General features: G+C 30.8%; 5 protein-coding genes across 10 annotated transcripts; 3 read left to right on the plus strand and 2 right to left on the minus strand.

The window, feature by feature from the left end:
- Positions 1-27: 27 nt before the first annotated feature.
- Positions 28-4,291, minus strand: LOC113798093 (uncharacterized). 3 transcript variants are annotated; one of them, XM_075824479.1, is made up of 2 exons: positions 4,194-4,291; positions 28-875 (listed from the first exon to the last, which is right to left on the minus strand). In XM_075824479.1, the coding sequence occupies exons 1-2, from the start codon at positions 4,207-4,209 to the stop codon at positions 211-213; spliced, it is 681 nt and encodes a 226-aa protein (XP_075680594.1). In that variant the 5' UTR covers positions 4,210-4,291; the 3' UTR covers positions 28-210. The 3 variants fall into 3 exon arrangements, with proteins under 3 accessions (XP_075680594.1, XP_027204384.2, XP_027204392.2); XM_027348583.2 differs by lacking the exon at positions 4,194-4,291 and adding an exon at positions 945-2,129; XM_027348591.2 differs by lacking the exon at positions 4,194-4,291 and adding an exon at positions 945-2,126 and having other exon boundaries at positions 28-872.
- LOC113790946 (kynureninase-like) lies at positions 3,915-6,419 on the plus strand. The gene is made up of 7 exons (XM_027340656.2): positions 3,915-4,185; positions 4,277-4,442; positions 4,575-4,915; positions 4,987-5,061; positions 5,119-5,364; positions 5,419-5,916; positions 5,992-6,419. The coding sequence occupies exons 1-7, from the start codon at positions 4,069-4,071 to the stop codon at positions 6,262-6,264; spliced, it is 1,716 nt and encodes a 571-aa protein (XP_027196457.2). The 5' UTR covers positions 3,915-4,068; the 3' UTR covers positions 6,265-6,419.
- Las (lipoyl synthase, mitochondrial) lies at positions 6,267-7,860 on the minus strand. Of its 3 annotated transcripts, none has more exons than XM_027340679.2 (2): positions 6,575-7,860; positions 6,267-6,300 (listed from the first exon to the last, which is right to left on the minus strand). In XM_027340679.2, the coding sequence occupies exon 1, from the start codon at positions 7,746-7,748 to the stop codon at positions 6,576-6,578; it is 1,173 nt and encodes a 390-aa protein (XP_027196480.2). In that variant the 5' UTR covers positions 7,749-7,860; the 3' UTR covers positions 6,267-6,300; position 6,575. The 3 variants fall into 3 exon arrangements, with proteins under 3 accessions (XP_027196480.2, XP_027196488.2, XP_027196496.2); XM_027340687.2 differs by having other exon boundaries at positions 6,267-6,361; XM_027340695.2 differs by having other exon boundaries at positions 6,267-6,500.
- Positions 7,861-7,939: 79 nt separating this feature from the next.
- LOC113790956 (FAS-associated factor 2-like) lies at positions 7,940-9,836 on the plus strand. Its single transcript, XM_027340668.2, has 3 exons — positions 7,940-8,178; positions 8,233-8,671; positions 8,731-9,836. The coding sequence occupies exons 1-3, from the start codon at positions 8,092-8,094 to the stop codon at positions 9,705-9,707; spliced, it is 1,503 nt and encodes a 500-aa protein (XP_027196469.1). The 5' UTR covers positions 7,940-8,091; the 3' UTR covers positions 9,708-9,836.
- A 142-nt stretch (positions 9,837-9,978) lies between these two features.
- LOC113790990 (solute carrier family 25 member 32-like) lies at positions 9,979-14,355 on the plus strand. 2 transcript variants are annotated; one of them, XM_027340706.2, is made up of 4 exons: positions 9,979-10,394; positions 10,454-10,607; positions 10,675-11,196; positions 11,888-12,561. In XM_027340706.2, exons 1-4 carry the CDS (start codon positions 10,193-10,195, stop codon positions 12,156-12,158), a joined length of 1,149 nt encoding a protein of 382 aa, XP_027196507.2. In that variant the 5' UTR covers positions 9,979-10,192; the 3' UTR covers positions 12,159-12,561. The 2 variants fall into 2 exon arrangements, with proteins under 2 accessions (XP_027196507.2, XP_027196514.2); XM_027340713.2 differs by lacking the exon at positions 11,888-12,561 and adding an exon at positions 13,781-14,355 and having other exon boundaries at positions 9,983-10,394.
- Positions 14,356-14,561: the final 206 nt, after the last annotated feature.

Raw genomic sequence — 14,561 nt, forward strand, 5'->3', positions numbered from 1 at the left:
AAACTCCCTGCCATCTAGTGGTCGGTATTTCCAATCTTGATTTTTGAATTTTAATTTTAATAATGATTTTAAAAAGAAAAAGTTGTTTTTTTTGACAATTATTTTTGTTAAATAAATAAATAAATTAAAATCTGACAATAAATTAGAATAAATCTATCAGATTATTATGTACAAATTTGTATTATTTTTAAAAGTTTTGGTTTTTGTATTTTATGGCTGTGAAAATCGAAATAATTTTCCAAATAATTGTCCAGCATTGACGAAATTTCGTGCGGTAAAATCCTTTGCATATTCACTGAATGATTTACCGAATCCTTCGATTGATTCACGAATTTTGATGCCAATCAATTCACCAAGAACTTTGGCTGCCACGCCTGCTGTTCCATGACGTTTAAGATGTTTATTACTGAAAAATCCGCCATCAATATCTTCATCAAGATCATGCGAATTTCCTAAGATTTTTTTCAGCAAATATCTTTTCATATCATATCTTCTCAAAGCTGCACCAAGTAAGTCCATTTTCTCATCTTTAATCGGTAAATTATTTAATGTAGATTTTTCAGTAACAGATATTCCTAAAGGTAATTGTCCAGATGTGATAATCGGTAATCTAGAATTTCCAAATGAATAATTTGGTCCAATAAATTGTGAAGGAATATTGTCAAAATCAGTTGAAGCCATTTTACCAGATGCTAAAAACTTTTCCGGGACGAATTCATCCGAACTTCTTTCCACAGGCGATGAATCGGGCAGAATTGCTTTCGTTCTTTGTGATTGATCTGGATTCATCGGAAAATTTGTCGAATGATGATGGATAGTTGCAGCATTCGAAACAGTTAACACTATTACCATCATCGTTATCATTGATAACACTGCTTATATATGTAATATAAAATAAATCACTTGTAAACAAAGAACAAAACTAAACGAAAACAAAAATTTACCCAAAATATTACACATCATCTTGAATGATTGAAATTTAAAAATTTTAACAAAAATCAATCGTGATTTGAATTATGATTCGTTAGTTGAAAAAAAATAATATCATCCAAAAATAATAAACAAACAAATTAATCAAAATAGGTAAACTTTGTTTCTTGTTGTTGTTGAAAGTGGAATTTTTGTTCTTTCGTTTTTGAATTAATATTCAATCATCAAACAACCAGAAAAACCATGTCCGAATGAAAAAGAAAAAATATCTGGAAATCTTTCACTCAATCACTAAGTGCACTGGCAAGAGCTAAAATGAATAAAATAATAAAGTTAACACCGACAACTAACCAAAAATAAAAAGAAAACGGTATTTCCAGGTATTTTTCTCCAAAAAATTTTACTCTTTTTTTTCATTCCTCTTTCCCGCTCATCTTATTGCCATGTTTGAAATCTGAAATCATTCATCATCATTACCATCTCTCTCTCTCTCTCTCTCTTCTTCTATTTCTCTCTCTGATAGTTCATTGAGTGGAAATCAGCACATTTACCATCATCTAAATGACCAGCGATCCGATTGAAAATGTCAAGTTCAAGGCTTGGTCGGTTGTTTGGATGATCGGAAAAGAGAAATGTTTTTTGTTTTGTTTTTCAAACATACAAAAATAGAATATAATTAACTGAATTGAATAGAATGAATTCCATTCGAATCATGGACAAATAATAATTTTTTTCATCTTTCGTTTTGAACATTCTGAATGAACTGACAATTGTTTATTGGCTGGTTGGTTGATTGTAAACATTGTTTATTTAAAATTTGTCAGTTTGAAAAAAATGGGATATACTAAAAAGATAATTAGTGTTTCTGTCTGTGTGTGTTAGGAAGAGAATGTAGAACAACCTATTCAATGTGACGCTATCCGGTTTTTGTTGTTGATGATGTTTTCCATATGACCAAAACATAAGACAAAAACATTTTTTGGTTTTTTTCCCTTAATAATCTTACGGAAAAAAAACATTGATGATAAAATCTGTTTTTTTCCTAGCTGATATAAATTCATCTTGATTATTTTCTTTCATGAAAATTATTGATGACATTTTTAATCATTCTTGTAAGATGAAATTTTTCTTTTCGAAAAAAAAGAAGAATTAATTATAGTCAAATGTTTTGAATAATCGATCAATTCAAAACATTGATCATCAATATTTTAAAATGATTATTACCTGCCGAATAATGATTATAACCTATGATGACATCCATACATCTTGAAAAAAGTAATTTATCTGACATGATGATGATGATGATGATGATCATTATGGTGATAATGTTCATTAAATAAGATGAAAATGTATTATCAAAGTTAATTATCTTGAAAATATTTTTCATCATGAATAAAATGAAAATATTTGTACGAATAAGGGTCATTTTTCATCATCATCATCATTAAAATAACAGGTAGCAGGAATTGTAAGGCATCATCAATTTTGTAATATCAAACGTAGTCTATAATATTATATATGCAAATGATAGACCAATGTTTTAGCGATGAAAAAAAAACAATCTACATATATTTGATCCCAATTTACATTTGTAAAGGATACCCAAACTCAAATCTGGTTGGTTAGTAGTAATGTTTCGTGACTACGAATGATTATCATTATTATTTTTATTATCATGACCTATTCAATACCGGAGGTGATGATAATTGTGGTTATAATAATAATAATGATTTGCATTGATTTTTCATGAATTCATTTAATCAATCTTTGAATGATTGATTGAGTGATGGATTGAAATATTGATTGTCACCTGTATTGATTGTAGTTGATTAAAGTTATATTGAAAAAAAGTGGGCCATTTTTTTCTCGATTGCACAACTTTTACAAATCGAAATTATTTTCGACCAATATTCGATAGGGTTTTTTTCTAATTATAATCCTCCAATGTTGATATAAAGGTGATAATCTCGATACAAATGGACAATAAAAATAAAGTTTATTTATAGAAAAAAATAATGACCGTTAGGTAAATATGATGTTCGATCGAAAATTTATTTAGAAAAAAAAATCTGTATAACAAATTGTTGTAAAGATAGATGGACAAATAAACAATTTTTTCAATTAAAAAAAAAATGGGCAATGATATTTTGGCATCCAATTAGCTGGATGATACCGATGATTTTGGCAAGGTCATCATCATCATCATCCGTATTAGTAACCAACTTTATGCCATACAAACATCATAATATATTTATGAATTAATTTCTATTAAAATAATGATAGACAGGTCGCAAGATAAATTTAAAAGAAAAAGAATTATATAATAATAAATTGAATACAGATCAAATAAAAATGTCAATTTTTGTGTCTGAAATGTAAGCTCGACAATTCAATATTTTATATTTGATATGAAATGTCATTATATCTGTAGATTTATTTATCGAAGGTTTCTTAAAATATCGATATTTATTTCGAATGAATTGAGGAAACAAATATAAGCTTGATAAATTGGATGACAAAAATTTTTCAATTTATCATTAAAATATGGTCGCATAATAAAAACTTTGTTAAAAGATTCAAGGCTGCTGGTTAAGCATCAACATCATCGTTTGATTCTTCACAAGTGTACAATCTGAAACTCAATCCACAATCATTATAGTTTGGTCTATTCATATATCGATTAAATGGCGTTTCAATGACAATTTTTGATCGCTATCCTGTCAGACAATCCATCGAGAAAGGTGATGACAAGCTAAGACCCCCAAAATTAAAAAAAAATATATTTGAAAAGTTTTACACACAAAAAAAATGACATAAAACAATAATGTCAGAACAATGTAGACGTTTAAAATGATGATGGTGCCTAGATTTTCTAACAACCACCACCACCACAACCACAATCAAACTACCATAATCACCGTACAATCATAATCATCAAACCAACAATGATCATCATGATGAGTATATAAATGCGGATCGATGATATTGGTTCGATCGCGAAATATTGATATCTTCGATATATGATATATTTGAATGCAATTTTATTTTTATTTTGGATATCCATTTGATTATTACATCATCGTTCACATTTAATTCAGAAATCAGTAACAAAAAGTGAATTTTTTTTTTATTTTTCAAATGAAAGACAAAATAGCTATGTCAACGACAAACATTACCAATAATGAATCTGATACAAATCATCGAGACAATTTTACGGAAGTAAAATCAAAGTGTAAGCAGAAAATCAAAGATATTGTAAGTACCTTTTTTTCGATGCATGAAAATGATTATGATTACGAATAAATCAACCAAACTATTCGATCGATTTAAATCTATTCATTCACAGCAATCAAAATCACGAATTAATCCGGTGTCTATCCTTCGGGAAAATGCTCACGAATGGAATGTATCGATTGAATCGGCTGAATTTGCAAGGTTAATGGATAAACATGATCCGTTGCGTTCATTTCGGCAGATGTTTACGTTTCCAAAGAAATCTCATCTACCCAACAGTGAGTTGATATTAAATCAAATCATTCGATAGAAAATGATTATGAGGGAAAAACAACTCTATTGATTTGATTGATTACATTGATAACTTGAATGCTTAAAGTTTTCATTTTATTATTATTATTATCTTAAAGTTGATAAAACCATTCTAAAAGATCCTGAGGAAGAATGTATCTACTTATGTGGCCAATCATTGGGCTTAAAACCCAAATTATTGGATCAAAATGTACAAAAAGTATTGGATAATTGGTCAAAAAAAGGTGTACACAGTCATTTTCATGGATATCTACCGGCTGCATTATCCGATCTTCCGGCAAAAAAATTAATGGCACGTATGGTTGGTGCACAAGAACATGAAATTGCAATCTTAAACGGTTTAACCGTGAATCTACATCTGCTACTTGCAACATTCTATCGACCCGATTCAAATCGATATAAATTGATGATCGAAGATCATGCATTCCCTTCTGATACGGTATGTTTATCACATTTGATTAAGATCAGCAAATCATCTGACTTTGTGGTTTTTACCCATTAATTTGATAGTATGTGGCTAAATCACAACTACGATCGCATGGAATATCACCGGAAAAAGGATTGATATTATTAAAACCTCGAAAAGTAAGTTTGATGTTGATGATATCATCAAACTAATTTTCATTCAATCTTATTGATTAGGGAGAAAATTTATTAAACGAAGATGACATCATCCGATTGTTTGATGAACAAGGTGATCAGATTAAAGTGGCATTATTACCGGCTGTTCAATACTATACAGGTCAATTGTTGAATGTAAAACGCTTGACTGAAGCAGCTCACAAAAAAGGCATATTAGTAGGAGTGGATTTAGCTCATGCAGTAGGTAATGTCCCGATTTATCTTGATGAATGGAATGTCGATTTCGCAGCATGGTGTACATATAAGGTAAATAATTCTTAATAATAATTTCAGCTATTTTGATCATATAATTCAAAATAGTATATGAATGCCGGTGCTGGAAGCATGGGAGCAATTTATGTGAATGAAAAATATTTCACTAATTATAGCGAAACATTTCCCATGTATCAAGGATGGTGGGGTAATAATGTAGAAACGAAATTCCTGATGAAAGGTGATTTCGATCCAGCTTTAGGTGCTGATATGTTTAAATTGAGCAATCCATCACCAGTGTTGAACGCAATGCTTATGACGAGTCTGGAGATATTCGAACAAACATCGATGGAAGAATTACGACAAAAAGAATACTTACTGACAGGATATTTAGAATTTATGATTAAATCGTTTTTCCCTCAAACGGATAAACGAAATAATCATCAACGATCAGCAGATAATAATGGCGATAGTCGATCATTATTAATGCCATCCATCAAAATCATTACACCATCAGATCCGGAACAACGAGGAGCCCAATTATCATTAATTTTTTCCGTACCACTTTCGATCATTCACGAACAATTTCAGAAGCGTGGCATTGTGGTAAGAGATTAAAAATCAATTTAATCTAGTTTGTACGGTTTTGCTGATCTTTTTATGATTTGAACTTGAAAATAGTGTGATATTCGAATGCCAAGTGTGATGCGTGTTGCACCTACTCCATTATATAATTCATTCACCGATGTTCATCGATTCATTACAACACTGTATGAAATATTTCAAAATATGGATAGCCTATCCAGTAGCCATGATGATGATGATATTTCAATAATGACAAAAGAAACGGTTGGTGGTATGAATCATGAAAACAATGATGATGGCCAAGGATCTTCTATATCTGGTTCAGATTCGGAGGCTGATTCGCTTGGTGGCAGCACAAATACTCTTTAAAATTGAGAATATAATCTTTTTTTTTTATTAAAAAACCTAATAATTAACAATGAGAATATTCAATTTTCTCCATAGATATTTTTTCATTGATATTAACCTGTGAATTAAAAAAAATGTTACAATTAGCAAAAACAAATAAATTGATTGATTGTTTATCACTAAAGACAAAAAATTTATTTGTGTGAATAATTTTTGATTAATTTATGACTTTCCAAAATCATTGACAATTTTGAAATCTAAAATTTTGCAATGAGGAACGGAGAAGTCGATAATAGAAATTGTTAAATATAAAAAATGTCGTCAATCTTACCTTATAGATTTGATGATGATGAATTATTTTGGCGACGTTTAGCAATCAGATTTTTGATGAAAAATTCACCTGCTTTATATGATGATCGAACTAATGGACCTGAGGCGGTATAGGCAAAACCTAATCGATTGCCATAATCTTCCCAGAAGGCAAATTTTTCTGGCGTTACATATTCGACGACTTTTAGATGACGTTTTGTTGGCTGCATATATTGACCTAATGTAAGACAATCTACATTTGCTTGCCGTAGATCTTCCATAGTTTGTTTGATCTGGTCATCTGTTTCACCAAAACCAAGCATTAACGAAGTTTTCGTTATGATTACTGGCTGTGATTCTTTGGCATATCGAAGAACGTCCAATGATTGATCGTAATTGGCACGTGGGTCTCGGACAAATTTTTGATAATCACGAACAGTTTCAATGTTGTGTGCAAAGACATCTAAACCAGATGATGCTACCGTTGCAACATTAGCATGTTGGCCACGAAAATCTGGTGTAAGACATTCGACAAGAAGATCGGGTGAAAGACGCTTAATTTCACGGACGGTACGAGCAAAATGTTCCGCACCACCATCTGGCATATCATCACGATCGACAGACGTAAGAACGACATAATCTAAATTCCAAGCAACAATAGCTTTAGCAGTATTGACCGGTTCCTCCGGATCGACTGGTGGTGGTTTACGTGCGGTTTTTACCGAACAAAATCTACATCCACGAGTGCAAGTATCACCCATTAACATTATGGTAGCAGTTGCTGTTGAACTCTCTGATCCACCCCAACATTCACCAATGTTTGGGCATTTAGCTTCCTCACAAACAGTGTGCAACTTAAGGTTACGAAGCGTCGATTTTAATCGATGATAATTTGGACCAACAGGAATTTCTCGTTTAAGCCAAGGGGGCAAACGTAGTCGCTCATTTTCACCTATTTCTCGTTTCAATTTGCCTTGATAATCACCAAATGTTTTTATATTTCGTGGTACGACACCGGCAATAAAATCTTCGAATTCAGGACCTTTATTAAGTTTTTCTTTGAATGTCAAAGAAATTTTATCCTTTGTCGAGCTGCCATCTGCATTCGATAGTGATGAATCTGTCGACAAACGAACCCATCGTTGTATTGATGTGGAAACAGATATTTTCCTACGATGGATTAACATGTGTTGCATTTCCGTAATTCTAACAAAAAAAAAAATCAATTGTAAAAAGATAAAAATTTGAATTCAATTCGTATTTCGAATGTGATTGTTCGCAAGTAAACATTTGGAACCAAACGAGTAGAAATAGTCTCGAGCAAATGTGTTATAATTATGTTTATATCGCTGCATTTCTTTATTAAATTCTGATTTCATCATTTTTACCATTATTGTTATCATCAAATTGTTTGTTCAGCTTTTCAGATTTGTTTTTATTATTATCCTGAATACGATAGGTTATTTTATTTTTCATTTTTTTTTGAATACATTCTCTGCCGATTTACAGTCTTCGATCGTAAATAGAATATAGTGAGCAATGAGTGATTATTCACAACAAGATATTATCGAACAGATCCGTGATCAATTGACCGAAGATCAACGGAAAAAAGTGTCTCAATTTAAAGTTAGTAGTTTCTATTTTATTTATATTGCATTAAATACGATGTATTTATTTTAGGATATATCTGGAATGAATGATTTGGAATCTTATCATATATTGCGGGCAAATGAATGGAATTTTGAAATTGCTCTGGATCTCACTTTGGAAGGAGCTTATAATCATGATATCATCCAGAATATGATACAACATTCAAATGGTAATAATAATGGAGAGCAGACGAATGTTACATCATCATCATTGAGACGTCGAAATGCTCCAACATCTTCAACAATGTTTTCGGCTGCTCTCAGTTCATCGACACCTTTGTCTGATAATGATTCGAATACAAGTGCAATAAATGACAATGAAAATAGCAATAACAATGATAATAATAATAGTCTTTTTATGATTCCGTGGAATGCGGCTACCTGGCTGTTGAGATTACCATATATATTGATCATGAATACTTTGAATACGATTTATGATTTTTTCATCTCTATGATTTATCCAACATTACGTAGGTTTGAAATCTACTATGCTATGAGTTTTAAAAAACATCGTATCTATTTTTTTCAGATTATGATCCAAATGGAACAGTTGAACAATTTATTCGCGAATTTGAGGAAAAATATGGCCAACAACATCCAACATTTTTCCGTGGTACCTATTCTCAAGTGATTGAGCATGGTAAACGTGAAATTCGTTTCGTATTAATCTACATTCATTCTCCATCATATCGCGAAATTGATAAATTTTGTTCAACTGTTATTGCTGCACAAAAATTTATCGATTTAATTAACGCAGAAAATCTCCTTTTCTGGTCATGTTCGGTGGATTATCCAGAAGGTTATAAAGCTTATCAATCGTTGAAGGTCAATCAATACCCTTTTATGGCATTGATTGGCCTTAAGAATCACAAAATGATTGTAATGAAAAAAATGGAAGGCTTTCACAATGTTGATACTGTTGTGGCCACTTTACGTACTGCTATACAGAATAATGAATTTTCTTTGATGGCTGCCCGTCTCGATCGTCAAGAACGAGATATGGCCAGTTTGATTCGTGCTCAACAGGATGAAGCATTTGAAGAATCATTAAAAGCCGATCAAGAAAAAGAACGCCGTAAACGAGAAGAACGAGAAAAAATAGAACAAAAAGAACGTCTTGAACGACAAAAGCAGCAAGCTGAAGAGGAACGTAAACAAAGGATATCAGACATGAAGAAAACATTACTTGCAGACATATCTCCGGAACCGGATCCTGATCGATCGAATGCATGGCGCATTATGTTCAAACTGCCAAATGGTACACGTCTAGAGCGTCGATTTCTTTGTACAGATCCAGTCAAATATCTTTACTATTATGTATTTTGTAAAGAAATGGAATTGATAAATTTCAAATTGCGTACCAATTTTCCTACACGTGATCTTCCCGGACATTCACCATCAGTAGATGATAATAGTTTATCGAATTCTTCGGATATGAATCTGCCACTAGAAAAATGTAATCTTGACAATAATATCGTATTATTTGTACATGATTTAGATTCATAAAATCTTATCGATAAATTGAAAAGTCGAAGTTGTTCGATATATTATTATTTTAAATTTAAATTGTTAAAAAATGGACACACACACACATAATGAATATCCAATGAAAATGTTTTGAAAATTTCTATTTGATCGATTGTGTAAATTTCTTTTTTTTATCTTTTGTTGTTATTTTAAGCAAAAAATCCAAGGATTCATTGAATATCACAAAGATCGATAGTCTCGTTCATTACATGATACGTATGGTTCATTTCGTTCATGCATGCTTAAGGTTTTTTCTTCATTTGCAAATTTTGCAATCTTATCGCATTTACTGCATAGTTGATTGAAATAATATGAAATAAAATCGATCATTATCATCTGCAATCATTGAAATAATAATGGCTGAATGATTGACCCATTATATATAATGAACGGTTTAAAGGGCAACGTTTTCAACCCAATTTTGGCATTCAAATAATTTATTATTTTTATCGCCGCTTCATGCGATGAATAAATTGAATTCTCAATCATTTTCTAAATCAAATTCAAATCAACCATCAATGGCTACTAAAAGCCAAAAAACGTCCAAACCTTCTATGACCTTATCATCTAATGTGAAATATGAACATCTAGTCGCCGGCATATCCGGAGGGGTAGCATCTACATTGGCATTGCATCCACTTGATTTACTGAAAGTTCGTCTAGCTGGTAAGGCATCATATTGTTTTCGTTTAGACAAATGCTAATTTTCATTTTCGAATAATCAGTCAATGATGGTCAAGTTTCAACTAGACCACAATATAGTGGCCTAATTAATGCCGTTAAAACTATATTTCGTTCGGAGGGTATTCGTGGATTTTATCGGGGTGTCACGCCTAATTGTTGGGGTGCTGGAACTTCTTGGGGTCTTTACTTTCTATTGTAAGCCAAGTAATTTTTCATCTGAGTTGAAACATTTACTTAATAAGTATACGAATGTTTATAACAGTTATAATGCAATAAAATCTCATATGTCCAATGTTGGTGAGATACAAATGGATTTAAATGCTGGCCAACATATAATGGCCGCATGCGAAGCGGGTATAATGACTTTGGTGTTGACAAATCCAATATGGGTGGTCAAGACGAGATTATGTCTTCAATACGGTGGTATGAGTGAAAACGCTGTACAGCCTACAAAACGTTATCGTGGTATGGTGGATGCATTAGCTAAAATCTATCGTTTTGAAGGCATTCGTGGTCTATATCGCGGATTCGTACCGGGTATATTCGGTGTCTCACATGGTGCCCTACAATTTATGGCCTATGAAGAATTGAAGCGATATTATATTGAACATTATGGTTTGAGACGAGAAGAAAGATTAGGGACATTAGCCTATCTTGGTTGTGCTGCTACGAGTAAACTATTTGCCGCAGTCATTACATATCCATATCAGGTGGTACGTGCACGTCTTCAAGATCAATATGCAAATTATAATGGAGTTATGGATGTTATACGTCGTACATGGAGGTATGTGTGTGCATAAAACTGTACTATTTTTTCAAACTTTATCGTTTTTAATTTTATTGGCTGCCTTGAATCAATTTGTACTTAATTATGGAATTTCATTTTTCAATCAATAATTTGATTTAGTCGATTCGTTTTTTTTTGTCTTTGGTTTTAGGATATTGTTCAAATATGTTGATTTATTGAAAAAAATTTAAATCAAATTTTTTCATGCTTCATTCGACTTTCCATATTATTATTTAATTTTTTGGATTTTGTTTACATGTTTACGTGTTTGTACATTTTCATGAGAATTCCTTTGAAATTTTTTTGTTTTCTGGTAATTCTAATTCTAACATGCATAAAACTCTTTCATTCATTCTCCTATCAATTCCTATTCATCGGACCGAAAACAATAGAATCTGGTATGATGTAAGATGAATGGCTTCGAATTGCGGTCTGATAATTTCAAGTAAAGCATACGACCCATATTCCATGAAATAAGTGTTTATATTGTTCCATTTTGATCCATGTTTTTGTTCTCTCTATTATGCTTTTTTTCCCAACATGATTCATTTATTTTCATATAGAGCAGGGCTACATTTTTCGATTATAGTTAACACTTCCTTCTTTGTGTTTGTTGTTACTCTCTCTTACCTATTCCCGTCTTGGTCTATTTTTGTTTTATTTTTCATTTCTCGGTCTTTTATGTCAGGTACGAATCATTACGTGGATTTTACAAAGGTCTTGCTGCCTATCTACTTCATGTTACACCGAACATTTGCATCGTGTTTATTATATATGAACATTTTTCTCGGCCATCATCTGAATTGGATTCGGTTATTGATCATCAAATACCGTCATCATCATCATCTCCACCATCACCATTACAACAACCACAATCATCACCATCATCATCATTATCATCTTTAATAGTCAATGACATTGCTGCTGTTGAAACAACATCATTCGTATTTGATGAATGAACTTTCGATTCGAAAAAAAATTGTGATACCAATTTTACTCAGAAAAAAACCCGAACCAATTTCAAGACCAAACAACCACAATCTTTAATTATGTAATAGTATGTTGGTTTTGATGATGATGATGATCATGATGATGGCCGAATGGAAAATGCAATCGATCTTTATTTTTTCGATAATTTATTGAATCACTATTCCGTCCTTAAGTTTTAGACTATCTTTTTGTTAATCAATTGTGAATTGTGTTTGCAATAATTATTTTTTTTGTCGCTTTTATCATTGTTTTGTGTTATAAATCTGAATGATTGTTTAAATAATTATAGTTATTAATTATATTGTTTACCAAAAAAACAAATTACGATCACTCTTTAAGATGCCTTATTATATATATTTTTATTAATATAAATTTAGCATTTGACTTTTGAAATTTGAATATTGACGAACATAATGAATGAATGAATATGATCTAAGATGTTCATTATTTAATGTAAATTTCGTTTAAGAAACTTTTTTTTGATTCATTATATTTTTTCGCACATTTTTAATCCAATCAAATGAGAAAAAAACCAAGATAGCTTTCATAAATGAATTAGATTTGATGCTGCTGAACAAAATGAATGGAAATGTCAAATTGTTCGAGTTTTAACCTGAATGATGATGGATTCGTTTTTCCGTATCCATTTCTCTGTAATGATGATAAAATTATTGAGAAAAAAACCAGAGAAATGTCGAACTAAGAAAAAAACAAAAAGAAAAAGGAGAAAAAAATTGCCTATTCCCTTGGTTCACTTATATAATATATTGGAAACGTACGATTCATCAATCGATGTGTGCGTTTTTTTGTTTTTGTTTCCCATCATGTTTTTGATCTTTTTCGTGAATGAATTTATCTGAGTGAATATTCAATGTTAACATCCTTTTTCTATCTCTCTCCTTTAATATCTGGTTCTTGTTTCGACAATCAAATAATTTCATTTATTTCATTTTCTGGTTCTTCTTTTTCGGACTCGACAGCCATTTACATTATCTGAATACAAAAAAAAATGCCCTAACATTTTTAATGGTTTTATTTCTTAGCCATGTTTGTATATGTTGATAATTTATTTATTTAAACATGATAAATATATGAATACCATTAGAAGAAAATTGGGTGTGGGAAAAAAAGTACCAATTCTTATTTGGTTAGATTTTTGATGAAAACGAAAAGTTTCATTCCAAAATTTAGATGTCATGATGTAATGATGATGATAATGTTATAATAATACATGCTATGCATATCAATTGGAATCGAGAATCCGGTGATCTTTAAAGTTATAGAATGATGATTTTGATTTAGAAAAAATCTGAATGATTAGTTGTTTTCGATTCAAATTTCATTCGTTTGTAATGAGATTTCTTTTCTTTTTTTTGTATGTAATTTATTAATAAATAATTCATCATTACAATCATCATTGATACATTGAATTCGAATTGATTTTTTTTGAATTGTTAAACATAAAAAATTATACTGAAGAAAATTGTAGTTTTGGTGTAAAGTGGAGAAAAAATAAATGGACACTTATTCGTTGTTATTAATGAATTTCTTTCTCTATTTTATTTATTTTATTTTTATTTTTATTGTTTAGATTTGAAGGTGCCAAAGGATTCTACAAAGGAATCGTTCCAAATATATTGCGTGTAACACCTGCATGTGCCATAACGTTTATCGTATACGAAAATACATCGCATATATTACTGTATGGATGGTCTCCGATCTACAACAACAACAACAATGATGATAATGTTTCACGTACACAAAAGTAGAACTTAGAAAAAAATGAAAAAAAACTTTGATGATGTTCAATATGTCAAATTCTTTGAAACTTTTTTCTTTCAAGTTTTTTGTTTCATTTTTTATTTCACACCTTTCATTTCTTGTTCTTGTTTTCACTCACAAAAACACATTTCGAATGTTTATTTGTAACAGAAATATCTTTCTTTTCGTTTATCAGTTGATTTATGTATCTAAAATTTCCGTTGATATTTGTAACTCGTTTCAATTTTTGTTCTGTTTTTTTTTATGAAAAAAATATTTTGTCTATTCTGTTCAGTGAAATATCTTTAGGAAAAGAGGCAGGGCCATGTCAAATGTGTCAGCCATATTTTGTAATTTATTTTTGTTACATACTGTAGACATAAATGTTACAAATTTTTTTTTAAATTTTAGTAATCGATAATAATGGTGGCCATCATTTCATCATGCAATGTTTTGAACATGTTTTGTTCATTGTTTTCATTTCAATGCTGATGTAATAGCCATCATATCATCATCATCTTTGTTAATAGAATTCTTAAACCTTGAATAAAACACCCTATCGTTTTTGAAAAAAATAATTGAATTTTTGATATACACACCCACTTGTAGTG

The sequence above is a fragment of the Dermatophagoides pteronyssinus genome, unplaced genomic scaffold (genome assembly GCF_027571235.1).
Source record: "Dermatophagoides pteronyssinus isolate colony J.1.1.1.1 unplaced genomic scaffold, Derpt_VIB-CSIC_2022.12 sq0002, whole genome shotgun sequence".
In the NCBI taxonomy this organism is placed as follows: Eukaryota; Metazoa; Arthropoda; class Arachnida; order Sarcoptiformes; family Pyroglyphidae; genus Dermatophagoides; species Dermatophagoides pteronyssinus.